General features: G+C 41.0%; 1 protein-coding gene across 4 annotated transcripts in view; it reads right to left on the bottom strand.

The window, feature by feature from the left end:
- The window catches only part of CRB1 (crumbs cell polarity complex component 1), a 143,969-nt gene extending 120,804 nt beyond the window's left edge, over positions 1 to 23,165 (bottom strand). For all 4 annotated transcript variants that reach the window (XM_048312179.1, XM_048312180.1, XM_048312177.1 and 1 more), the window contains exon 1: positions 22,709 to 23,165. In XM_048312179.1, the coding sequence (XP_048168136.1) occupies positions 22,709 to 22,784 (76 nt within the window). In that variant the 5' untranslated portion in view covers positions 22,785 to 23,165. The remainder of the gene's footprint in view (positions 1 to 22,708) is intronic.
- Positions 23,166 to 27,033: the final 3,868 nt, after the last annotated feature.

The raw sequence follows: 27,033 nt of genomic DNA, 5'->3' as shown, positions 1-27,033 counted from the left end.
TTGAAATTGCCAAAGCATTTTGGCCCAGATAATGTGATTGTTAAACTATTGTTCCTCAGTCAAGTAGGTAATTTTGGAAAGCTCATGTGCATATCTTTCCTGACAATTTTGAGAGGTTTTTTTTTTTCTAGATCCCATTTGAATCACGGGTTTACTGAATTCATGTCAATTTTTCAAAATATTCTTCTAAGTTAAGTTGATGAGATCAAAAGCAAAGTGAATTGATGATCCCCGACTCAGAGAATCTGATTAGCAATCTCAGCTACTCAAAGTCCCCAGATAAATACTTAGCAAATTGTTTGGGGTTCTTTGTGTCAGAAATATTTTTCAGAAAAGTCTTGTTCTTTCAGGACATGACTGTTCCTACAAGTTGGTGAAATAACATAATCAGCAGCAGCATTTAAAATTAAATTTCAATCACTGCTAATCACGCTGTTATGAACTACAGTTCGCTTGGCTGTAGCCATGCCTGCACTTTGCTAATCATCTCATTGTGCCTGGAGGCTGCTTGTAATTTGCAGTGCTGTTCTTCACATGTGCCTTCTGCCCCTGAAGGAGGACTCTGAGCTTCACAGAAGCTCTCAACACTAACAGCTTTGGAATCTTTTACATGTGCTGCAAGATTTTCTGACCTTCTTAACAGAGCTAGTCTATTTTCTAGGGGGGAAGAAAATCTGTGATAAGATAGAGAACTTCTTGATGTCCATATAGTCATCCTCACCAATAATTTTACTGTGCTTTGAGGACTTTTTTTCTTTCCTTTTTTTTTTTTTTTAACAGTTATTACTTCACACATTTGAATTAGAACTAGAAAGCTACACCAGCCAATGCAAATAAAGCAGTTCACAACAAAACCTGACTTTTTACTTAGTTGTACATTTTGGGAAAAAAAAATAGATAGCAGAAAATCCCTGGTCTTTTGAGTTGAGAAATTAGATTTTAAAAATACTCTTAGGGAAAGAAGAACTGAATTGCAATTGCAAGATGTGGTCTATAAAAACTCCAAACCCCAACATCGGAAAATGTGTTACCTGTGGGGTTGGGGTGTTTTATGTTTGTTTTGATTTTGATTTTTAATTTTCCAGAGTAGCTTATATAATTGATATCTTGGTTGTGTCCAGTCACTAGAAAGAAAATTTGTCTGGGTTCTGTTGAATCAAACCCAGCATACAGCATTTGTTCACAGCTGAAGGCTTACACTGTGATCAAATCAGCTCACTAAAAACGTTCACAGGATAACATGATGGTAGCAAGGGTTTAGATAGCCCAGTGTCTGGAGTCAGAAACATGAACCTTCAATACTCATGCTCATTACTTGTTTGAAACCTGCCCTTGGGATTTTAAAACAAGTGTGTGAATCTGTGTCACTGAAATATCAAGCTCTGTTACTATACTGAGATCTTGAAATAATTATCATTTAACTGGAAATATTAAAATATTGCCCAAGGCATTACTGCTGCATGAAGGAGCTGTGGCTTTGGTGTAGCTAATCCTCTCCCCATTTATCTGCAGTGCACTGTGACACAAAAAATACAGTTCATCACTATGCCAATAACTTCCCTGCAAAGACAGCCTTAGAAAGTTGTGGGTGTACAGATAGATGTTCAATCTTGATGTGTCGTGGAGAACTAGGGAAGAGATAAGCACAGCTGCATAATCAACAGGGACAGAGATTGGGATCAGATACCTTTACTATGGACTGAAAGCAAAGATGTCACTCCTGGATCAGCACTTGGCAGATGGGGAAGGAAAGGACAGGAAACCATGTTCTGGATAAAACAGAGCCAGGTAAGGGGCTATCTTAGCCCTCCAAGTAGCTTTTCCATGGAGATTGTTTGTAAGTAAATAATTTCTGTTTTTCCCCACAGTCTCAAACTTTCTAAGTATTGCACTTAATTGTATTTTACCCCTTCCCATCTCCCATTACCATCTTAATTAATCACTGTAATGAGCAGCTTGTAGTTACTGTGGTACTGTTTGTCCTTTGCAAGCTTCACCTCTGAGGAAATCACCAGACCCTACCTGCTCTATCCACAGCTGGGATCATTATTGGTCAATCTGCTCAACGGAGAAGCATACTTTGGGAAGGGATGAACAAACTTTTGCAAAAAAACAAGCCCTTGTTGTGTCTGCAAATACTGTGGTCATAAAGAGTTAATCCTGAATCTTTAACTTCAGTTGTGTGTCCAAAACATCCTAGCATGTTGTTATAGAAACCACTTTCAGGCTTTAAATCTTGGGTCGCGTTTATTACCATAGTAACCAGCACCACACACAGGCAGGAAAGAAAAAGGGCGGTTACACAAATATTCCACTGCTATCAAAAAAACCAAATTTGGGTTTAGGCACATTTGTATCAACAAAATCAAGGAAAGTAAATTAACTTATTTTCTGAGGAAAAAGTATGGTGTATTAGTGTAAGAGTAACAACTGAATAGTATTAAAATTTTAAATGGTTGTTTAGGTAACACTTTAAGTTAAAGCTATTTGTGATTGAAATTACAGAACTGGTTATTAAACCATTGTGTCCATTACACTCTTCCCCAAACTTTTCTGTTCACACTGACTTGCTGCTGGTCCCTGAGAATGAAGGCAGTTACTGCTGGCTGTCATTATCCTTCAGTGTCTTCTAACATTTGTGCCACCCCAGACTCCCTTACCCCACGAGCAGTGCAGCAGCCCTTACAGCTGCACCCACTGACCGCACTGAGCACCACAGCAGTGGGACCAGCTGTCCCAAATAAACAAACAAAAATGAGGTAAATGCTTTATTTACTTCTAAATGTAAATCTTTTTTGGCTCTCACTTTATTTGGCATCACACCCTAGTGTTTGTGCTGGGAACCGGAGGAGAATCAGGCCCAGGAGCTCAACAGGGCTCCTACGCATTGAATTTTTGGTTCAGTTGGGGGATTTTTGGTTCAATTGGACACCAAGGCACAGTGTTACTAGCAATACAAATAGACTGGTTTCTAATGAGAATGAAAGATTTTATGCTCTGCTTCTTTATGTTTAGCACTACAGCACTGCAGTTTAAGTTGGTAGTTCACAGTGATCATCCTGCTTTTGCTGTGCATGGATATTTTTGTTTAAGATGTAGAACAGTGGCTGATCAGGCCAGGAGGCAGCTGATATCTATTACAGTAAATGATGTGAACACTGATGTAGAAACTGAACTGATTTCTGCTGTGCAATCCTTGCTACTGTACACTCTCTGAATGTAGCTCTCCCCTTTAAGAGTTTCATGATATTTGTCCTCATTTTTATCTTCTAAGTCTGAAGAATAGAAGCAACATGAGTGTAATGAGGTATTCCTTGTCCCTCTAGAAGTGCTGATTTTTTTTTTTTTATTTGAGGTCGCACAGCAGAATTTATTCTTAGTTGTACAGAACAGGACTCCTCCACACAGGGACGTAAGAGATAAATAGATAGGTGAGCAACAACTGGAATACATGGTAGTGGGAACCTGTGGGCCAGCTTCAAACTTGCCTTTCTATCATCTCTTCAGAGGTAAAGAACATAGAAAATCTATCGTGCTCAAAATCTGAAACTATTTTTTTTAGGTAATAAGTTTGATTGCTTACAGGAAAAAAATTGGTGATTTTGTAGGTTAAATGTCTTTGTCCCAAGGATTCAGTCAATACCTTTCCTGCCTGAACTGCTCTTAGGGCTTCACTAAAGCTGGGGACATCCTCAGCATGTAACTCAGGATACAGAGCCACGTGTAAAGATCTCTCCTGTGAGATGAAGGGTTTTGCAGAAATAAAGAGAGAAGACCTTAGTGGTTTAGTTAGGGGTGTGAATTATGTCTTACACTTTAAAATGTTGTCCTGGATTGCCCTTGGTGAGGCTTCTTGGCATGTCTAGATGAGCTTGTTTGGATGGGTGGATTTGTGGTGCTTTTGTGAGCGGCGTTGCTCGTGCCTTGCTCCCTAAAACTACAAGCATCTACATCAAGCCTTGGAAAATTAATGGAAGTGTAATCTGCTGTTTGTAAACCCAATATCAGAACACACTGAGGGGTGCAACTGGTGCGGGGGAAGAGGAAAGATGAAAGCAGTGCTTGCAGTTGGAAGATACCAGCTGTATTTACAGCTGTGCTAGGAAGGCAGGCTAAAGTCTACACCTGGGAATTGGATGGCTGGCAAAATAACAAGGGAAAAGGTGCCAGAGCTAGAAAGCGCTGCAGAAGGACCAAAGCATGGCCTCCTTCTCCACAGTAGTGCGGGGATTTTGAGGAACACAGAGGGAGTAACGCAGCATAAAACTGTCAGTTCGTGACTTTGGGTGAAATCCAGTTGCTCCAGCCTCTGTGTGAATTCCAAATAATGGAAAATGAGGAGCAAAGGAGCAGTTTGTCTCTTGAAGAGGCCAGATCTCACTTTGAGAGACACAAGGTCTCACAGCTTCTCTGGAGTCTGGAAAGAGTTTAAGGCACTTTGTGTAAGACAGAGGCCTCCAGCTGCCACTGAATTCAGCCTCAGGAAGGAGCTGAGGGCTGGGCTGAGCCAGGAGATGCTGCCCCTCAAGCAGACCAGCTACCACTGACTTGCAGTGCTGAGGTTTGGGGTAGGTGAGAATATGCAAGCGGCTGAGCTCCCACTGTGCTCAGCCACTACCACAGGAGAGAAAAGGCACTCAGGAATGCTGCCAAATGCTGCTAAGAATGCCCCCAGTAGAGGGGCTAAAAACTGAGTACAAAATTGATTTCATGTCCAAATTCTGGGTCCGTATGTTGTTTGTATTTGAAAGCCATTATAAGGCATCTTCTTCACTCTCCTTAGTTTGTGGTTCTGTCCTTCATTACTTCTTTCCTTTTTTTTAATATGAAAAGAGCATGAAGCAGTGATTCTGATCATACAATGGCACATAAAGGTGCTGTGATTTTTAAATGTGGCCTCAAATGTCTGTAACACTGACCAGGTATGATTTCTTTCTGTGAGTCATAACTGGATAAGCTTAAAGCTCTGATTGCTAGAAATGCATCATAGCAGCCTGTAACATGGGGCAACTCTTAAAGTCTCTGGGTGCAAAGCCGTGTTCTGATGTGTGCAGATGTTGAGATTGGCTTCAGTAGGTTCTCAGTAACACAACTGAGTCGTTCAACACAACACAACTGAGGACTAGATGTTCCTGATGACATCAAACTGCAGCATATCAAAGTCATGATGCTGCTTCTCCTGTTTCCCCAGACTTAAAAAAAGTAATCAGACCTGTGACAGATCAGCATTATGTGGCTGGACATGCAGTGCACTGTGATTTAAATGCCACAGGACTCAGAAGAAAGCTTCAGTGTGGCTACAATGCTCAGTAAGTACAGAGAAAGCAAGGCCATGCTTTTCCAGCATGAACTTTGTAGAAGAGGTCACATTTCAGCCTTTTCTGTTATGTGCTAAATTATTTTCTATAGAAATCACCTACAATTAGCTCTGCGTGAACTAATTACCAACTGGGATTTCAAGACTGCTTGGGGAAAGTCGCAGCTCCTGTCTTTTGGGACAGGCTGGAGTCTCACGGCGGGAACTGGCACAACCCAAATTTCCTCAGCTGTCCTGCTGAGCCCCTGTGCTGAGGGCAGCTTCCCCTCAGAGCCAAGGGCATAACACTGAGATGGGGGAAGAACAATGATGTGATCATGATCTGCACAAGTTGCCCTCACTGACTTCATACAGACAGAAATCAGGCCCAGCAGAAGGATATTGTCATGTGAACTTCTGCAGAGGGCTGGCCTTTTGAACACTGGTTCTAGTGACCCGGGAAAGTGAACACAGTCATGGCTCTGACACAAAATCCATGGCAGCATTCCTGACCTGCAAACTGTATTGTAGCATCCTAAAAACTCTACTGACTTGTAACAGAGCAAGAATGGATTTGTTTCATGGTTTTACCACTTTTTATTTCCAGAGCAGGCTCAGAAGCACTGAGGAGGAGCAGCTGACCTAAAGGAAAAGTAGGTATTGAAAACCCACTGGGATACCTTTCTCTTAAACCTTTTTAAGATGCTTCACTGTAGAAGTAAAACAAAACCAGAATATTGACCAGCATCAGGGTATGCCCAAGAGCCTTCCGTGGGGAATATGCTAAGAAATAATCCTTCGATATTAGAAGAATATCACTAAAAGTCAAATTGTTAAAGCTTAATGTGATGGCGTGTTTTAGAATAAAAACACCTGCCACTAGGGCATTAAATATCTGCTATAAGTGAAGAGGTATCCAGCAAGCCTTTATCAAAATTAGATCAGTACAACTTTTGCCAGTAAAATAATAAAAAATTAAAAACCACGAATAAATAAACGTTCACCAGTAGCAATCAGTATAGTAGAGTAATTTCTTAAAGGCTTTTAAAATTTCTATTTCCCTATTAATAGTCTCCTTTATTTTCTCTGTTTATTTAACGTATGTAAGAAGTAGATCTGATTCCTCGTCTCTCCTTCCTTTCCTAGTTCTCTCTTCCCTGCCTTAGATTTTTTTCTGTGCATTCTCCTTTTCTTCCTCTGAGGCCTGATCCAGAGCAGACTTGGATTTCCAGGGCAGGGATGGGAAGTTACAGTAAGTTTGAGTGGCTGGTAAGTGAGCCAGCAGTAATTGTAGCCTCAGGACTCAGTGTCACCAGTGGCACTAGCTCCACAGGGTAACACAGATGCCTCTGTGCTGTGCTGAAGTGCTCACACTCCTCAGGATGATCCAGAGGACAATAACGCTGCTCTGGCCTCCCACTCCCCTGGATATGAGGTTTAGCCATCCTGTTGCAGTGACAGCAGGGTTTTGTTTCACACAAATCTGCTCTTCAGACACAGGGAGAGCTCTGGGTGCTGGTGGTGTGGTGGCTGGGGAGTGGAAGATAAGATCAGCAACCAGGAGGAGGGAACTAATGCCTCCACAGCTTGACATCCACGTGCTTACTCTATCTCAAGAAGCTTTGGTGCCGTGCAATGATGAAAAAAGGAAAAGAATATACTATTTTGGGGGAAGGGACCTTCCTCATAGTACTGGTCCAGACTTGCCAGTACAGGGTACATTTTAGGGCAGCATCCTGCCCTGCTTTATATTAAATTATGCTAAATAAATGAATGAGATCTGTGTGACAGTAAGGGTCTGGCTAGGAAAAATTTAAGAAAGATTTTATGGCAATAATGAATAAGTGATAAATATCTAGTGACTATCTTGCTGGGAGCATTTTTTTTTTTTTTTGCAGAGAGATCTACAGTGGGGCTTGTTTTATGATCCCAAAGGGCACTACACATCATAGTGTGCTGAGAGGCTGCAGAATGGATTGAGAAGTAGTTCTCAGTATTTAATACCTAGGGAACCTCAAAAGCCATTTCCTCTTAGGATCACATTTCCTTTGATCATTTGGGTTATTAATTATAGATACCTTGAACAGAACAAGGCACAGTTACTGTACTCCTCAAACAGAGTCTCATTTAAAAGGAACAAAATATTGTACTTAATTAGGGGTTCAGCTCTGGTGTCTTTTCAAGGCACTATGGTATTGATTTGACCATGGTAGCCTACTGTAGCAAATATTATGCTATTAATAATAAAGGGAGCTTGTAGACATAAAAGTGTAGGAAGGAAGCACCAAAATGTTTGTCATTCAGCTTGCCAGAGCAGTTGGAGTGTAACCATCCAATATAGCATTTAGAAGAAATGCTGTAGTCTATAGTTAAAAGTGTTTGCACTTTTGTGGAGACCTTTCCTTTTTGCCATTTTTCTTAATTGTATCAAGCCCATGCTTCATCAAATGAATTCAGGCAGAAGCATTTAAAGCTTAATTTTCTCTCTGGATAAATGGAAACATATTGTTTCTGCCTTGACTCTTAAGGTTAATTTTATGTCTGTTCTGTTTTTGTCTTAACTGTTCTTTGGTCATCTTGATCAAATATATAAAATTAGCCGTAAAATTAACCAGGTGAGCATCAATTTGCATATCAATTTGCTCCCTTTACTCTTAACTGAATGTGAATGTGTTGATTCATCCTAGTCATCAACAAATTGTATTAGTTGACTGAGAGGGGTTTATTTCTCTAAGTTCTGGTCTCATAAGAAGCTTTCACTAACATTTGCTTCACGCTGCAATCTTAGAGATATATTCAGGAGTTGTTGAATTGCATTCATAGGTTACCTCTGAGAAAGCAGAGGGGTTGCTCCCCAGCCATGTGGGTCACATTCCTGTTGGGGAGGGTATGCAGAGGCAGGGGCAGGTCTGTCAGCAGGTTACAAATTAGCACCTCCAAATTAGCTGCTCCCCTGGCCCCTCAGGGACCTGCAGGGGGATTGGGCCAAGGTGTCACGGAACGGTGGAGCCCAAGCCTCTGCCACCTCATTTGGCTGTTGGATGCCAGGATGGCCCTGCAGTTTGGGAGGTGTTGGAGAAGAGCCTGTGCTCTGTGAGGAGAGGGGCAGCGCCTGCCCACCAGCCTGGCTGTCCCCAGGGGCTCTGAGGCAAAGGGAACAAGCTTCAGACTGGCTTCCCTCCCAAATTTATTTAGGGAGAAGACAGAAGGCTGTGGTAGTGGAGGAGGAGAGGGGAAAATATGCTCCTCCTGGAGAGGCAGTGCTTTTGTGACCTGCAGGGAACACCACAGAGCAGGGTCATCTGCCCTGTTGATGAGCTTCTGCTTTGCAAGGGATGAGCTTTCACTGTGCTTTTCAGGTAAGATGTGGATTGTATGCATACCAAGATAATATACAGTAGTTTTTTAAAGTAATTTTTTATTACCTAGGTGTTCTTGTAACTACTAAGAATTTGGATTAGTATCAGAACTATTTATGCAGGGATTTCTTTTCTAAAACAAACAAATGAACCACAAAATAAAACCCAACAACCCTCCCCACATGGTTCCTGATGATCAGAATTCCTACTCAAATCAGCAGTAATTTTGTCAAATTATTGAACCACAAAGCTTAACCTGTCAAGTACATGTAGGGTCAAGTACAGCACTTCAGTATGTCCATACTATACCCGGTTAAAGAGTTGCTCAGAAGTTTAATTCAACCAGAGAAATATTTGCTAAGCTTACCCCACTTGTGCTGGGTTTTTTATCTGTTATCCCAACACTTGGTATTTGTCAGACTGAATGCTAGGGAGTGATGCTTTCTTTCTATGCTCCTTTCTTCTAATTTGTGAGCCAACAAAACAAAACTCTATTTTATTATTAGCAAAGGGAACTAAAGCTCCAGCTAACCTGGTTTCTTTTTCCTGTGGCCACGTTTCTTTTCTGGCTGCCCCCAAAAGGGATCCCAGGTTGAATAGCATACTTGGAAAAAAGTGTAGCTGGAGAGTTCCAAGTCAGCATTTCACAGAAATTCAGCATCCCTGTTCCCCAGGAGATGGACTGAAGTATCTCTCATAATGTACCTGAACTCATGGCAGTAAGAGGGATTGTCATCTAGGAGCATCTGAATTTCAGGTACAGAATCTGTAACTGTCAACTGACTTCTTTGAGATGACTTTTTCCAGCCTTGGCTGAAGTCTTCCTTAAAGTATTTTTTTATTAAAAACTCACTAAGAATGTGGTTTGGAAAAATCAAGATCTTGTTTCCACTAGCCTGTAAATCTTCACAGTTCCTCAACAATTTTCATAACACTTTTCCTTCTCCGCATTGTCACGGCTGTTTGCTGCAGTGATTGAGTTTTCTTAACTGTCAGAACAATGTCAAGACAATGTGAAGACAGTGTCAAGGCAAATATAGAAGGGTGACGGTGTGAAGGAGGGAAAGAGAAAAGAGCTGTCAGTACTCAGAGTGCTCTGTAGAGAAAATATTTCCATGATAAAACCATTGTCACTATGCACAGAGTGAGAGAGAACAAAGTGGAGGTAATTAAGTTACTGCAATATGAACTATCTGGATGACAACTTGGAGTTAAAGAACTTAGAAAAGCAGTTTGTGAGAATGTCTTTTGCCCGTAACTCTTGTCCTGTATCATCTCCTAGATGATGCTCCCTAATACTTCTTTTCTCTTTCTAAGCAATGTACCTCAGGGAAGAAAGGTATTGCATCGCCCACTGAGGGGAAGGTGAAGGGTTATCCCACTTGATGTGATCGCAAGACACTTCATTAGGTGTCATGAGACAAGACCTCTGTTTGTGGATGGTCAGCACTGAAAGGTGCTGAGTGTCCTGCTGCCAAATCAGTGCAGAGTTAAGGCACAATTTGCCTTCACAGTGGTTTTTTTTTTTTTCTGCAATATCCTTGGAAAGGTGGCACATTGTCACGAGGATGAACAAACTACAGATGTGCAGCTCATCTAGGCCTAAATTCTGGCACCAAAGCCCTGTACTGCACTCCATCTCTACTGAAGTCTTGTGCAGAGTGAGTGTTAACCTTTAGAACAGTTTTCAGGTTTTAAAATTAGGCACTGGTCCTGCAGCAAGTCTGTGAATTTGATCTTTGTGCTTGTACTGTTCCTTCCTCCTCAACCTTAGAGGTGTGGAGAATGAAAGGGTTTTCTGCTATTTCTGTCCTGTTTCTGGACATCAGGATAATCAGATATAAGAGGGTTTAGATGGACATTTATGAATACAATTGCAGTTCTGGAAAAATAAATATGCTGTTATCAATGCTTTCTAAATAGCATTTTATAAATCCCACTGGAGAGGTTTAAGAAAATTGAACTTGTAAATAGTTCCATAAATTCCACAAAATATTTCAGGCATTGTATTTTCAGATACAAGAATTAAGTGTTAACTATTCAAAATTGAAAAGGCCAAGTCTTTTCCACATATTGCATTTACATATTTATTATCATTTATTTTAAGGAAGTAGGTTGAATAGTTAACAGATTTTCCTACTTGTTGCATATGAAATAACCGAACCATAAAAATGCTTGCTTTTCTGCCATTATCCTGTTTCTGGGTTATGCTTATTTGCAATTCATGACACCATTAAATATAAAAGCATCGAGCCTGGGTGACCCATTGAGATGAACTTCCAATTTTACCCCCAGCTACAGCAGCAATGCTCCAAGGAATATGAGTTATTCCTTATATGTTCCAAGTCTAGGTTCTATATCACTGAAGGTTGACTTTTCCCCCTTGCCCAGTTAAGGTTTTTTAACCTGAAAATATTCTGCCATTTTGGATTGAGCATCAGCTGGAGAAGAGTGTGTTTCTTGCCTGGGGCTCAGATGCCTCCTGCCATTAGTGTTCACACCTCAGCCATCATGTGCCTCCAGTAATCGCTGAATCTCTCCAGTCATCACAAAGGAAGGGCTGTGGGATGGCAAGTGAGTGACCTGATCCCTTCAAGAGGCAGCTAAGAGTCATCAAATAAAAGAAGTGATATGGAAATTCTTACAGTTAGCAATGGAAATTGCACATGCAAAAAGTGCCTCCATTTGTTATAAGAGTGAATAAACAATAATGCCACTTTTAAAAAAGAAATACTTGCCATAGTACAGATCTCTCAGGCACAAGAAGAATCTGGAAAACTCTGTGTCCTGCTCCTAATACATATCTATATTAATGTGTGTGTATAACAGATGAAGGGAGAAACACAAGATCTAATTTTAGTGATTTGAGCAGGGAGATCACTTGGATTGTGTTCACAGCTCTCTCACTGCAAGCAAGGTACTCACCTTGCCCTTCTCAGCTCAGCATTCTCACCTATAAAGCTGTCATGTGCCTCCTTGCAAGCTCTGAGGCCCAATCTGCTTATTTGTTGTAAAGCATGCAAAACACCTCACAAGGAAAAAGCTGAAATTATTTTCATGGGAGGAAATTTTCTCTGCACATTTGCAAGGAAGAGAAAGAATCTAAAAGAAGTCTGTTCCTCCACATTTGTGTGACTCTGCTGGCTTTGGGCACGACCACACCTTTAAGGATAAATTTAAAGTCTGCAAATGTCTTTGAGAGAGTCTAAACTGATGTCTAAACTCAAACTCAATGTACAATTTTAAGTGCAGGGAGGACAAATGAGTTTTACAAGGTGAAATGCTGGACTGACCTTGAACATGAAAGCAGAGCCCTTGGTATTAGCACAGAAAAATGTTAGATTCCAAGACTTCACTTGAGAAGCAGAACTAATTAGAGAAGATTAACAGAAATGAAGCATGTAATAGCTGGAATAGGGCATGACTGCAGTTTGAAAGGCTGAACCACTGGACCTCTCATCGAGGTCAAGATCTTAAAAACACTAGACCTTTTTTTTAAAGGCAAGTGACAAGTTTTACAGATGTCCCTGTGGCAGCTGAACAATCATTATAGAATTCAAGCTCTCCTCTGTACATAGGAGTTTCCTCTGTGTTAAGACTGTTTTCATCCTTGATGTCTGGATACATTTCTGAGCATGGGGTCTTTTTCAGGGGCACATCCAAATTCCTACTACTTTGCAGGGGGTCCTGAAGAGACAGTAACTAAGTCAGCACTACAGCGGTAACACCGTGGAGACTTTTTCTTTGGTTTTTCAATGAATCTAGTAACTGAATTTTGTTTTGTTTTTTCCAAAAGGAGTCTGAAATATACATTGCAGTCTCTTTCCTCATACTTTCCACTTCACAGTTTTTCCTGTCACTAACCAGCTTCCAATGAACTCTAAAGACCTTTTATTACTGAATGGTAAAAAATGTGTCAGATTTGGTGGGACAGCATTTCTGATACACTCCCTGGAGTGACTGCTTTGCCAGCATTGTAGTAATGGGCTCAGCTAAAATCCAAGTGATTCACATGGAACAGAAAGGGGTGGAAGGGACTATTGGTGATCATCTAGTCCAAGCCACTGTGTCAACTAGAGCAGAAAGCTCAGCACCCATTGTCTATGATGTGACTACTTCTCGGAACTTTCTGAAATGATTTAGTACAAGTTTCTCATTTTTGGAAAGCCACGTTTACTGTAAGCATGTGTAACCACATGCCTGTGGTTAATGGAAGTGGTGGCACTCATCAGGGATTGCAGAAAAGAAGCAGTCACCCATGAAGACTCAAAATTCTTCAGGCTGATTCAGAGCCCTGACATAAAAGATGTGCAGGTTTAAAAGGCAGGAAAATCCATCTCTCAGCTCTCTGGGTGTTTGTAGTTATGCTAATAAAAGTCAGGAAAGGGTTCCCCTGTCTGTAGAAATGTTGACACAGTATATCTGAAACTGAAGCACAGTTAAATAGCGTTGGCAGGTTGTTGCGTGAGTGCCCTCTAGAACATGTTTCTGTGTTCACCCAAAGAAGAAATGGTGCAATTCAAGATGCAAACACATTTCTGATGCTGCTTATCTGTTGCACAAAAATCTCAGGAAGTGTAATAACAGTCTCCCTTTCCTTCTAGTAGTATTGAAGAATGCAGTCCCCTCAGCGTTTAGTTTAAGAGCTGGATTGTAACAAGCAGAGTAATTGTTGCCAGCCAAAGTATCAATCTCAAAATCTCAAATATTTCAAAGGACATCATTCTCCATCTCCTTGAAAAGAAACTATTCTTGATTACAACCCCTAACTTCCTGGTTTCATAAGGAAAGCCATGCTGGTCCTTGCTGGACATAACACAGCATCTTCACTGAAATGCAAAGTGTCATTCCCTGGCTTCTTCTCACTGGCATTGCGCATTTAACTTAGGAAGTTAAACCAGAAAAAAAAAACCGAAATCAACTCTGCCCAAGGTTCCTTGTGGAATAGCAAAAGTACATACAATGTATGTCTGTGTGACTGCAGCAAAACTATTGCCAGCTTGGAGGCGTTGGCTGGGGATACAGGAGGGCCACTGTAAGGTATTTTTTTTTTTGGTCCCCGGGCAGTGAGAACACTTAGAGACATCTCTGGAAACACAAAGTGCCTGCATGAATCTGTGGGCAATTCCCCAAACAAAATGAAGTATGGAGTGTTTATGGCTTTAAGGCTGTAATAGGAGTGCTGTAAAAATACATCTGATTTTGTTCTGTTGGGTGCAGAGAACTAAATTTCTCCCTTTTATTCCTTTCTATCACTTGTCAGATCATTAGGTCAGTCTGTTATTGGAAAGATTTTTATATCCAGATCCTTCAAACGTGTTCAGTTCCAATCCTTCCTTCTCCTGTTTAATTCCATTAAAGTTTTGCTCCAAACACCTCTCAGTTTTGTCATTTCACTACTGTGGAAAATGGTGGAAGTTCCAAGTTGCCCGCTTGTTTTTTGGGAAACACAATGTTCTTTGGAAACAGCCTTTTGAATGTGAAAATGGCCATTGATTTTAGTAACTTTAATCTTCTTGCACTTTTCCACGAGCTCCAAAATGGGAAGATGTTAGACTAAATTGAATCAGACATTTAAGACATACTCGAGAGAAAACAGAACAGATAGTTCTTGTTATATCAAACAGAGGGCATTTTTACATGGACTGAGGCTTGCAAAATGTTCAATACCATTAGTATTGCAAATTGAATTACAAATGTCATCTGTATTTAATGAGAGAGAAGGGATGGGTTTAGCTAGAAAGGCTGAATTGGTGAGTCCTACAAAATGATGGCCAGATTTTTGCCTTTTGCAGTTGCATTGCAGAGGCACCTATTTGCATTCTGCTCCAAATAAGTATACAGATAAGGATCAAAAAGACTTGGATCATCATTCCACAAACACATTTTTCATATTTTCCTACATTTTATGGTGGGAATCAGTGGAGGCTGGCTTTCAGAGTTCTTTTAAGATTGAACAGGGAAAAGAAGAGCTTACAAGAGCCTTGCACATTTTCATCCCATTTAATAGCTCTGATGCAATCTCTGATACATCAGTGTCATTCCCTGGCTTCTTCTCACTGGCATTGCACGTTTCTTTTGTTATGCAGCCACTGTTTGCTTATTTTACAAGATTGGTGCCTTCTCTTTCTGTATCTTATTTATGAGGTTATCAAAGGAAACTAAGGGGTAGTAGTGTTTTTGCCTTTCTTATAGCCAGCACACCCTTCCTGCAACAGAGGTGGCTGATGCCCGAGGATCAGCACGGTGATGTGTATTAGTTCACACACACTCTCAGGGGCTCTCTTTCCAGCTGTTGGGAGGGTGGTGAGTTACACTGCAGACTCTTCACTGCAGATACCAGAGCCTGATCTCTTCTTTGAGCTGTGTGGACGCTCACTCTGTTCAGACTCATGGATGGTTTGCCATACCAGGAGCAGTATCACAGCTGCTTTTGAAGTACCTACAAATTGTCATGAAGCTTAGCTAAACACGTCTGAAGCTACTGCTGTACACAGATGTCTCTTCAAGGCCACATTATTACAGTGAGAGTTATGGGTTCCCTGCTGTGGGTAATCTGTCAGTGCAGGTTACTTAAATTGCAGTTGCTTGGATCCTTGCAGACTGATGACTGTCTATCTTTCTGAGCCCTTGCTTTGGCTTCCTGTCAAATTATGTGTTTTCAAAGTCCTCTAGCTCACATTCAAGGAAAGAAAGAAATGTGTCACAGTCAAATTCAGAGTTAGGGCCCTCCTTGTGGAAGAAAGAGCTAATGAAGTGTTCTGTGTCATCCCTGCTGGAAACCCCACCAAGGGAGACTGGAACTGTCAAGAGAAGAGTGTGGCCAGTGTATGCTGCCTCTCATGCTGCCCATAGCCTCCCTGGCAGCCTGGATGTGAATTAGAGCATCTCTGGCCTTTATTTCAGAGGGCAGTCAGACTTTGGTAGCACCACAGTATAGGAACATAGTTGTACCTCTCAAAAACCTCAGCAAAGGAACTGTCACACCATTGTGTCCATGGCTGAGCTCTAAGGGAGAGGTACAAAGTTTTGTTTGTTTACCCACAGCCTTGATCTCAGTCACTGTGATTGAGGGCACTTTGAAGGAATGTGTCCTGTCTGCAAACCCCCTGACTAATGCAGTTAAAGATGCTTTGTCTGTCTCATTATTCAAGGAAAGGTTTAAGGGGCTAGGCTGCCAGTATGCTCAGCCTTGGGTAGGCAAGCAAGAGCAGTAAAAAGAAGCAAGGAGTTTCTTCTCTTTCCCCCCAGCATCCACCCAGGCCACAATTATTCAGGCACAGCATTTCCCAGCACAGAAGGACGCACCAGGAAAGTGCCCTGATCCTCGGCTGCTGGAGCGGGGACACTGTGTGTAACGGGTTAGCAGCCCATGCCCCTTTTCTACCCACAGAAATATTTAGCCCTTGAAATACTCTGATTTCTGTCCCCGCTGATAAGATTCCAGGCAGGCAGAAGCTGCCCTAACCCTGAAGTTGCAGCAGCCTTGCTTTGTTGATGCCTGGAGAGGGACATTTTGCTAGGCCTGGAGGAGCCCTGCAGAGCTGCAGTGGCAGCTGCGTGGTGCCCGCCGAGAGGCCCTGTCAGCTGCAGTCTTTGTCAAAAGATGGAAGCAGCTTCCTGTTGACCCATTTTATGGCTGAGTAAGATATAATCAATACAAAGTAAACATAAGAATCTCATTGTTAAAGGGTTTATCTGAGCTGTTGGGGTTTTTTTGCTGTTTGCTGGTGTGAGAGGGCTTTCATACAATGTGGCACTGGGAATGGCTGAGGAAACAGAGAAGTACAGTGAGAGCTGACAAAACATGTCAGTCCCTAAACCCAACAAATTAATCTGTAATACCAATCTAGAAAATAATATGTATCACTTATCTCCTTGCTGCCTACTGTCTGTGACTCCAGATGAGTCAATTAGTTTGAAAAGCTTCCCTTAGAAAACGTAAATATCAGGACCTTTTGTCTGTTTTTTGGCCATCACAAAGAGCAAAGGGAATACTCAAGGTTGCCTAGAGATTGAGGCCTTGTCTAAAATATTTTCTTAATGCTGGGATGTGAATTATAAAAACAAACCCAAAAGTAGAAGTATCCCTGGGAAGTCTTTGGCTGCAAACCCCTGTAGGCAGGATCAAAGGCACTTAGGTTGCTATTTCTTTAACTTATTTATTAGAGAGAGTTAAGCAACATGGACTAAGACATATTTATTTATTGCTTTGTAGCTGGCTGGAGATATATATATACACATATATATTTAAACCTTGATATTTCACAAATGAGTGGTTTTTTCTCCATTAAAATAAAATGTTAAACTTCTCTTAGATGAAGCAGAATAAGCAGAACGAAGACTCCTACTCCAATGTTAATTTGTTGCACTGTATCCAGAATGGCCAGTTAGAACAGTTTCCTAGGAATCTACTGCTATTTGTTATTGTGCAAAACGTTCCAGTCTTGCATTTCCTTTTTATATGAAGTGAGAAGCTGGCAGGTTCAGCAGGCAATCCATGTTTTTCATTCCTTTTCAGGTTTCTGACCATGAAAATTTTGATATTGATAATCCATTTATTAATTACATTTTCTTGCATCATACTGCCGACATATCAAGTATACTCAAAATGCAAGTGAAAATATAAGTGATTTCACTCCAAAAGCCAGAAGTCAAACTACATAATCTCTAGCATGGGGGTACTATCTGTCCTCGTTGTAATGAGTACCTTCAGTTCTTATTTTAAGTCTAGGGTACCAAAAAATAAGAGTAGGTTCTTGATGTCTCAAAGAATGAGAGTAAATTACTTTCTCATTGAAATTTAGGCAACAACTCTGTTGTTGCAGCAACACAGGGGGCTGGGTTCAGGGCTGCCCTTGTTTTGCACAGCAGGTAATCCCCAGTTGTGCAGAAGGGAAGGGAGCCATCTCCTCACCCTGCCCAAGAGCTGTGCCTGAGCTACCCTGGAGCCTCAGTGCCACCACAACCTTTGGGGCAAGTCCCCACCTGTGCCTCTCTGGGGCTCTGTCCCCTACGATCTTCAGAGATCACCCCTAAGGTAGTGCCGACTGCCTGCTGCCTGTGTAACTCCAGCTGTGAGACAGCAGTCTAGACAATCTCTGGCAGATATTTATCTAACCCATTCATTAAAAAGTTCTGATATAGAGTCTTAATTACCCTTCAGTTGAGATAGTTCACACAAATCTTCCCTGATGTATGTGGAATCTATTATTTTCCAGAGCCTGCCCTTCTAGAGGTCACAGGGAGCAACTGATCTCATCGCCATCCTTGATTGCCATTCTCCTTTGTGGAGGTAAGACTGTAATCATGTCTTCCCTTAGGCTTCTGTTCCTGTGACCCTTTCTCCGAGGGCACATCTTTCTAAATGTCTTTCTATTTTTGCTGTGCCTTTCCAGCATTTTCCTAATTGCCTCTCTCTTGCTCACAGCAGCACTCAAAACTGGATACAGCCAGTACTGAATAGTGGTCTGATTGCTCTCCTGTGTCTTACATGTCATTTTACTGTCAATGCATAACAGCAAAATATTTGCCTTTCCCTGTAACTTTTCAGTGGGGAAGTACACAATTTGGCCATCAAAATTTGAGCATTCTCTAAACAGCACCGGGTTGGCTTTTTTCTGAGCTTCCTCGAGCAGAGAGGAAAAGGTATAGAGATTTGCACAAGGAAAAGGCTCCCTGGGTGCTTTAGGTTTACCAAAGTAACACAGGGAGAACAAAAAACTGTGGATAAATTGATGGATGGATGGATGGATGGATGGATAGATAGATAGATAGATAGATAGATAGATAGATAGATAGATATGCAAACTTTGTGTGAGGGCACCTTTGAAAGGTTTATGTATATATTGAAACATTAGGTTTATATCCTCTGCTTGTACGAAATGCTTTAACTTTCCAGCATCAGTTTCTCTGGTACATTATCATGGATACAGGATAACATAAACAGGATAACAGGGTTTCAAGATCTGTGTGAGGTCTGTGCTGCTGGTTAAGCATGAATGATAGAACACCCTTTTGCACAACCTCCTTTCTTGCCCATCAGACTCTTTCCTAATACATCATTAGTCACAAACAACACCTGCTTGCAGAGACTGATCAGTATCTTTGCTACAGAATTCCCTTTTTGTCCCATGACTGTGAACACATCATTAAGTATTTGTGCTGTATTGCCAAAATCACTGTCATTTGAGGGCTAAATTTTTTGAAGATGCTGATTTCTTGCACTGTAATTTCTGAATGACTGAACAGGATGTGGGGAAATGTTTAACCTCCAGAGGTTCTCCGTGGTGACAGTTCCCAAGTTACAGAGCACACAGCAGAGAGGCGGTCTGTAACCTGACATCCTTACTCTGCTCTTGGAATGGTAGGTGTAGCACCCTAAGGATGACTTGTAAGAACTTGAACTGAGAGACTCAAATACAGTTATGGTTGGGGTGTTCTTAATGTCACTTTTACACATTTATCTTGGAGAAGTTATTGCCTTTTTTAAAAGTTACAGGGCTACTAGTTTTCATTCTTAAGATTTCATTTCATTCCAGAGATAGAGATGTTATCCATAATAAAATATATAAATGAAAAGGAAAAACAAAACCAACCCGGCACCATTACAAGTGGGTCTAGAAGCTGTTGCTTTTAGCTTAGGGAAGATGATGGCAGACATCTGAAGGATGTTTCATTTTTGCTGTGCTCCAGATGCAACGTGTGACAGCCAGGAGGGAGGCAGGGCGGCAGGGCTGCTGGTGCCTGTGCTCAGAGGCTGCTGAGTGCAGCTCTGACAGGCTCAGCTCCACGGAGGGCTAATGAGGAGCTGCCGAGTGGGCTGTGAACTCATCAAACCACGCTAACAAGACTTTGCTGGAAAGCTCCTTACATCATCCGAGTGTGCAGGAGGGATGAACAGTGTGAGCAAAACCACAAATCTCTTTATAAGCAGAGCTTTATTCCTAACACAGTAATTAAGCAGTAATTAGAAGTTTCGTGAGTAATGGGAATAGTTGTGGGAAATTAAGAGTTCTTGTCCACGGGGAAAAATTGCATAGTGCCAGCATCTCAGAGGGGTGGAAAAAGGCTGCAAGTAAAGCTCAGATATTTTGCTCACATTAGCAGCAGTCCCATATGAATTTCCATTCTTAATTTATGAATATTTGAACAACTTATGAAGCATTTTTTTTGAAGTAAATAATAATTTTTTTCAACTCTGCTGAAAGGTCACTAAAATGGAAAAAAATAGAATCACAGAATTGTTTGGGTTGGAAAGGACCTTAAAGATCATCTAGTTTGAACCCCCTGCTGTGGGCAGGGACAACTTCCACTAGACCAGGCCTTGAACACTTTCAGAGATGGGGCACCCACAACTTATCTGGGCAATAGTTTTGAGCTTAAAATATTATTTTCTGAATTTTTGCGAAAAGAAAGGCAATTCTGCAGTAGTGATAGATAATCCATTGTAAAACTTGTTAAAAAAAAAAGAAAATATCAGTACTTGGATGTTGAATTAAAAGATTCTGAACTTGACTTCAGACAGAATCACTTCCAAAACTGATATGACATATGTAAATATACCTGTATTTATCATAATTTCTCGTCCTCTATTTCATAAGCAGCTCTCTGCCCACAGTGTCATGTTTGTAATTCCTGTTAGACAATAGTACAGCAGCATTGAGTTATCAGTGTTGTGCTGGATTTGGGACATGCTTCCTGTCAACTCTTGTACCTAATGATTCATGGTCCCTCCTCACACAGAGCTGGGCATCTCTGGATGTCCCCAGATTAATTTTCTGTGAGTAGCTCATTTGGTATGATTTGTAGAAACAAATTATATTCACAAAATGCCATATAACCCAGCTTGTATTGAATGCTTGCATACAGTGTTCATGGCTTCAAAATACTATTAATTTTCCAAATTCTCGAGAATAAATAGTTATAAGGAACATCCTGACTTTAAGCAGGACCTAAGATGAGAATCCTTTGAGAAGACAAGTCCAGTAAATTGATTCTAAAAACATAATGTCTGATACAACTTTTATAAATATCATCAATCAGCTCTGTTCCATTTTATCCTTAGCTTTTCTATCTTGGTCTTTCTCAGCTTTAATTTTTAAGTAGGAAAGTAATTGCAGTCAATTCTTCTGCTTCTATTTCTGTCTTATCTGTTCACAGTTATGTTTTTATTAACAGGAACTGTTAGCAGTTTCAAATGATGTACAAACTTTCTAAAGAGAAAATACCTATTGAGATCGTTAAATACACAGCACTGATAGAGAGATGGTCCTGAGCCTGATTCTGGCTCCCAGTGCAGCTGCTCCATCCTGGTATATCAGTTTGTATCACATCATTTTGCAACAGCCACAGTTCTACCTGAGAAAGAGAATCCTCCAAGACTGAAAAGCCCCTTGCTTGAGACTGGCCATATGGCCGTAACCCAGAGAAAACCCGTGCCACATCTGAGGTGTCATCCCAGTTAACAGGGCTAAGGAAAAGGCATAAAATGATATTCAATTACTTTTCTCGCCTTTGGCATCCTGCACTGAGCAAAGCTCACCCAAGGTGAAAGCCAAATTTTGTATTTATCTTTTTTCTTTAAACTGATTCTTGGGGGCTTTTTTTCTTGTTTACTTTCTAGCAATGTTTTTTTTTTTTTGTGGATGATGTTTTTAATGTGACCTTCTTAATTTATAAGAACTTAACTTTTAATTCCCTTTCCCAAAGCTTTTATATTTTGTTCAGATTTGCCTGCCTCATGTATAAATGAAATTTTCTTAACATTACTCCTATTACTTTCTTTTACTTAGATAGCAGACTCTGTCTTAGGGACTTTCTGGTAGTTAGTTCTACAGGATGTAGACTTTGAAAATTGCTTTGTGGAAGTTAAAGGTCCAGTCTCTTTTTTTTTTTCCTTTTTTAGGATATGTCCTTGTTCCGGTTTGGCAAAATTTAGAAATATACAGTCCTGTTGTGAGTTAATTTAGAGAAAGCACTTTGGCTTCCCTGATTCACATCAGCACGTCCCCAAAAAGAAAATTACTAGCATAAAATGATGTTTCTATGACATTCTGTATTTGTCTTATATCTTCAAGTGTGGGATTTTTTTTTTTCCAGTGCTGGTTGATCCAACTGCATCTGTTTGCTTTTTAGTCTTTAATTTATGTTGGGCTGTAAACTGTCCAAGTAACAATTTGAGTGATGCAGCAACAGAAGGTGACCCAGATTACACAACACTGTACGCTAATGCCAAGTCTTCTTGTTTAATGGCAGCTGCTCAAAGCTTTGTGTTATTGCTATTCACATGCAACAGACACAAATCAAACAGCCTCCTCAGGCACACATCCCGCAGATCTTCATTTTAAACATGTTCAAGAGCTGCTGCTTTTCATACACACACAGCAGCCTCACCAGCTGAGGCCATTTAAGCCTCCTTGGCTTGTATTTACTCTCAGCCATCTGACACAATTATCAAGGAAACCCATTGTGACTTCCACTATTTTGCACACTTCTGTTTATGTGGAAGTTTGCCGAGAACACTTTTTCTCTATAAAAGTAGTTGGACTTTCATGCTCCCTCATAATGGACATATTTACAACACCAAACACATCACAGTTGTTTAATAACAGCTTTCTCTAGAAGTTATAATTAAAAAAGTATATATAATAAAGCAATGCTACTAAAAAATGTAACATGAACAGTTTAAGCAGAAGATAAATTAGTCTAGATTTCAATCAGAAAGGTTTAGATTTACTGAATGAGTGGTATCAAAAAGCAGACTTTAAAGTATATGTACAGTTTTAGCAGAATAATTTATTGCTGTACCTTGAATATGTGAAGCAACAAAATGCTTTCATTCCTTATTAAAAAAAAAAAAAGTTGAAGCACAGAGATCAGGAAAGCTATCAAGCAACGAGTTCATACAACTTAGTTTCGTGGACCAAATCTTTTTGGCATCTCCATCAAATTTTTAAAGCCTTCTGACAACACAAGCTTTCTGCTAGAAGTGCATGTCTAACCATCTCCCCAGAGGACATGTCAGAACAATAAGAAAAAGTGCAAATCTTACTTTTTAAATGGATGAGCAGCAAAAAACTGAGGTAGAAGATGAGTAGAGAGTTAATTCTTGAATGAGCCATATTCATCTTGATAGGACATCGTCTGCCGAGTTGCCTGTTGTCCAAAGGGCTGGTGCTGATCCTCACTGCTTTCTCCTCGTGTCTCAAGCTCAGGGCACACCCGGGGCACCCAGCCCCCTACGAGCCATCTCTGCCCGTGCTCCTCCTCAGCCTGCTCCCTGCAAACCTGCAGACTTTGATTCAAAAGGCAGTTGTGCTTGTTAAGGTTTTACTTCGGCAGGTCCGAGTGATTTTTCAAACCCGGTGCAGATTTGTCTGGGAGCTGGACTGGAGTCTTTCCCCTTTGTTGCTGGGGACGGCGCGGGGAATGGTGCGCCCTGCCGTGCCTGGCTGTCCCCGCACCGCAGCCGCCCGGCCCGGCGCGCTCATTGTGTGCCGCCGAGCCCCGGCGCACGGCGCTCCTCCTCACCCGCAGCGCGAGCACTTGACGTTTCCTCGCACAGTCAGCTCACGAACACTTCTGCTTTCTGAGTTTTTTCTGCTATCTTACACCAATAGCACATGAAGTGAAAAGGCGAAACATCCCCATTCTCAATCTTTTTAGATAGTAGTTAGATATTAGCCTGTTCTCTTCCTCAGTATTATTTTTTTTGTTTGTTTGTTTTGTAGTTATTGTTTACACTGGATTCACTAAAAGGCACACTCCTGGCAGCTGGCGCAGGACCTCTGAGCTTCATCAGGTTGTGTTATAATCTTGCACTGCTCATGGAGGAGCCGGTCACTTGCAGGACCAGGAGGTGTCATAGCAGGATCGATAAGAGAAGGGGATGGCGGCAGGGGCTGGACTCCCATTTGTTTATAGCCAGGGCTGGTATTAAACAGCCGTGGCTGGTGCAGGTGCCATCAGCCTGCCCGTACTCGGGGAGCCTTCCCCAGCTGCCACGGCGGCTCCTCACCCCGGCACGGCACAGGAATGTACTGTTTGTGCCCAGCGTTGTCTCAGCGTGCCTCATCCACGGATCACAACTGTGTTCACAGATAAAATCCTTGTCCTGGTCTAGCAGAAGGGAAGGTGTGGGCAGGCAGCAGCAGCCCCAGGATTCATCCCATGATCCAGTACAAACTCTGGCCCTCTGGCACCTCACACACCCAGTTTGTGTGTCCACTGTGGGGAAGCTGTGCCACAGCAATGATTGCCACAGCGCCATTCTGGCTCTGAGGCCAAGACAGAGATGAGCTGCCTATTTGGCAGTGAATCTCCTCCTTCCATCACATTCACCTCTACCAATCCTCCTGGGCCTTGGCTCTTGGCACTTGCCCTTCTTGCCTCAGTGAGAATCCAGGCGTTCCCAAGCCCAGGAACAGCCTGAAAAATCTGCTTGGTCATTGCTACGTTATGTTACTGTCAAAGAGGTAACACTCAATACATTTGGTGTTGTGTTTGTGCTCCCCACTTCAGCAGAATGTTAATCCGCAGTTCAGGAAGCCTTTGATAATGAGTTTAACATTACACGTATGCTTAACTGAACAAAGTACAAGCTGAAAGTCAAGCATATGCTGAAGGCCTCAGATGAGTAGGGAGCAGACTGTTGATGCCAACATGAATCCACTAAAGCTGTTTATAATAGGTAGGTACTTTCACATCACTCATTAAGCTCAGTGAACTGATTAATTTTAAAATGTCTCCTGCAGCAAAGCTCCTCCTTCTCTCCCATCCCATTCATGTGTAGCTGCACTCACCCACTGCTGACCTTGTGGCACATCTTTCCAGACCCTCTCTTCCTTCTCCTGGCACCAGCAGCTCTATCATCTGCTTCCCAGGAAGCCTCCACTCTCACACTCCCCTGAGCCTCCCTACTCTGTTCACCAGCTCTGGTCTCTCTGATGGCAACCCAGGCTGAATTTCCTGGCCAAATGTCATGGTCTGTGAGCATTATGATGAACAGGGGTCCTAGTGGAAAGTACTTAGATAACTATCAAGTTAAATACAATTAAATGGCTAATTGTAGTTTTCAGCTCTTTCAATTTCTAATCCACTTTCTTTTATATGTACATTTATAGTTGTTTGGATGTTTTCCTCTCCTTGCCATCTGTCTACTTAGTTTCTGTTTGAAATTATCCAGTAAGAGATATAATCATTACAACGTGAGCATGAAAATACCACTCTGTCATTTGGGAATTCTTTTGCTGGACTAAATTATGCAGTTTAGCTCAGTGCTGATTGCCTGCTTCAAGTGCGTTATTATTTAAATTTGTCACTATATAACTTACTTAGAACAATAATATTTTCTGAATTCATATACTAATCAATTTAAAAAAGAAATCCTGTGAATATTCAGAAAGATAGACCCCAAATTTTAGCAAATACAAAGTTTTAAATTCTGAGGAATATATGGTAAGTACTGCAAGAAAAGTCACATCTACTAAATCTGGATATTTTTCTGAAAAATGCACAAGTACCTGTAAAATCTGTACTCTAAGCAAACTGAGCACTTCTCAGACATATGGATATGCCACCAATTTGAGAACTGAAATGTATTGTATTAACACATATACTGACACTGGAATTAAATACTCTGCCATGTAACTCTCTGGTAATTACAAAACATACAGCAAGTGCATGAACACATCCTAGGCCTTTTGAAAGTTATTAAAATATAATCACTTTCAGAATAGCCAAAAGAGCTGCTTTTTTTGAGCTGTTTGAAACTTAGCTCTGCATTTCCCAATGCCTTTTTTCAAATGTTTCTTCTTCTTCATGAGCTATTCATATCCCAGAATTTAATGGGGAATAAACTAAATTAACTTATCACTGCCCTAATTCCTTGAAGTTGCCTACAGCAGGAGGTTTGAATTTCTGCATGCGTATCATTTGTACGTGATGAAACATAACATCTAAATGTAATTTCCATGCTTTCTCAGTAGAGCTTAGCTTTGATGAGATTATTCTGTAGTCATAAAAGTCAGAGGCTATGCCAATTTCTCAGGGAAAAGGGGTTTGTGTTGTCATTTGCTTTCACTTAAGTGCTGCCTTCTCTGTTCTGGTTGCTTCCGTGCAATAATAACATAGTGGTGTGGTATCAGACTACACTAGTCAGTGTTATCTCTTCTAAAACATTTAATTGCAACTCTGTCCAACTAATTTCATTATCTAGCATCTTTTGCTTCCTGATATAAGCCATTTTTTCAAGTTTCAGATGACAGCAGTACTAATTAATTGTGTATCTTCTGCCTCTCACTGCTAGGCATGTTTTCTGATTGTTCAATGTTGCTCCAATTTAAAGTGCAATTTTTATTGGTGCCATCCTGTGCCTTTTAGATCAAATATATTTACAGGTGATTTTCCTAAGTAATTGGTTCTTCTTTTCCAGTCTGTAAAATGTTTTGCTTGTTTTAATGTAAACTACAAAATGAACAGAAATTAGAATAGTTAAGTAATTCATGTAAAGTGTAAAAGATGCAAGTGGAAGATGCGAGTTTACAAAATGCCTGATGCTGACTAACCTGAAGCTTTTATAAAATCCCTTTGTTCACTGGCAAGTAAGGCACTGATAATAGTCAGGAACAGGTGGGTGATTTCATGGAAGAGTGGAAGAATGACTGAGCTAAAGATAACATTTGCCCTAGCGAGGTTCTGGATACACAGAACTCAGCTGGACAGTGGCCCTTTGCGACCCACTCAAACTAGATGTGCTTTCAGCAGGTGGCCCCTTCCCACCATATATTCCTGTGATTCTCTGAATATATCATTAGATTTCCTGCACAAGCTCCAGCCTATATTAGCTCAGTCCCAAATTTTGTTTACCGACTGCAGAAAGCCTCTATTTATAAAATAGTCCATTATTCCTAGGGTCTTTGATTTTCTTACTAGTATTCAACGGTGCTTCTTGTGTACATCTTCTCTTAAGTTGTTGCTGAATTTCATCAGAAATGAAACTGGGATTCTAAATTTCACTGGTGTTCCCAGTTCACCAATGAGAGAGCTTCATTTATGAAAAACTATGGAGCATTAAAGCGTGAAGTCACTCTGGTCTGACATCACGGTTTGGGCATTAAAATACATTCTGAAGTATTTATTGAAAACTCAGAATGATGGCGTTTCCTAGAATAATCGACCTGACCAAATCATCCAGATCATCTTCCTGTTTATGGTACTTTATGTACCTCTTCATTAAACAGCTCACAGATAGTTTTTTTTTCGTTGGCTTGTTGCACTTTGGGTAATTATGAATGGACAAACCAAGGCAATGGATAAACCGATATGAATAAGGGATGGCTAAAAGGTTTTGTAGATAGAGAGTTGTATTGTAAGAGG

Source organism: Corvus hawaiiensis, chromosome 9 (genome assembly GCF_020740725.1).
Source record: "Corvus hawaiiensis isolate bCorHaw1 chromosome 9, bCorHaw1.pri.cur, whole genome shotgun sequence".
NCBI classification, from domain to species: domain Eukaryota; kingdom Metazoa; phylum Chordata; class Aves; order Passeriformes; family Corvidae; genus Corvus; species Corvus hawaiiensis.
Note: the sequence above shows the minus strand (reverse complement) of the source record. Positions and strands in the feature narration are given on the sequence as shown.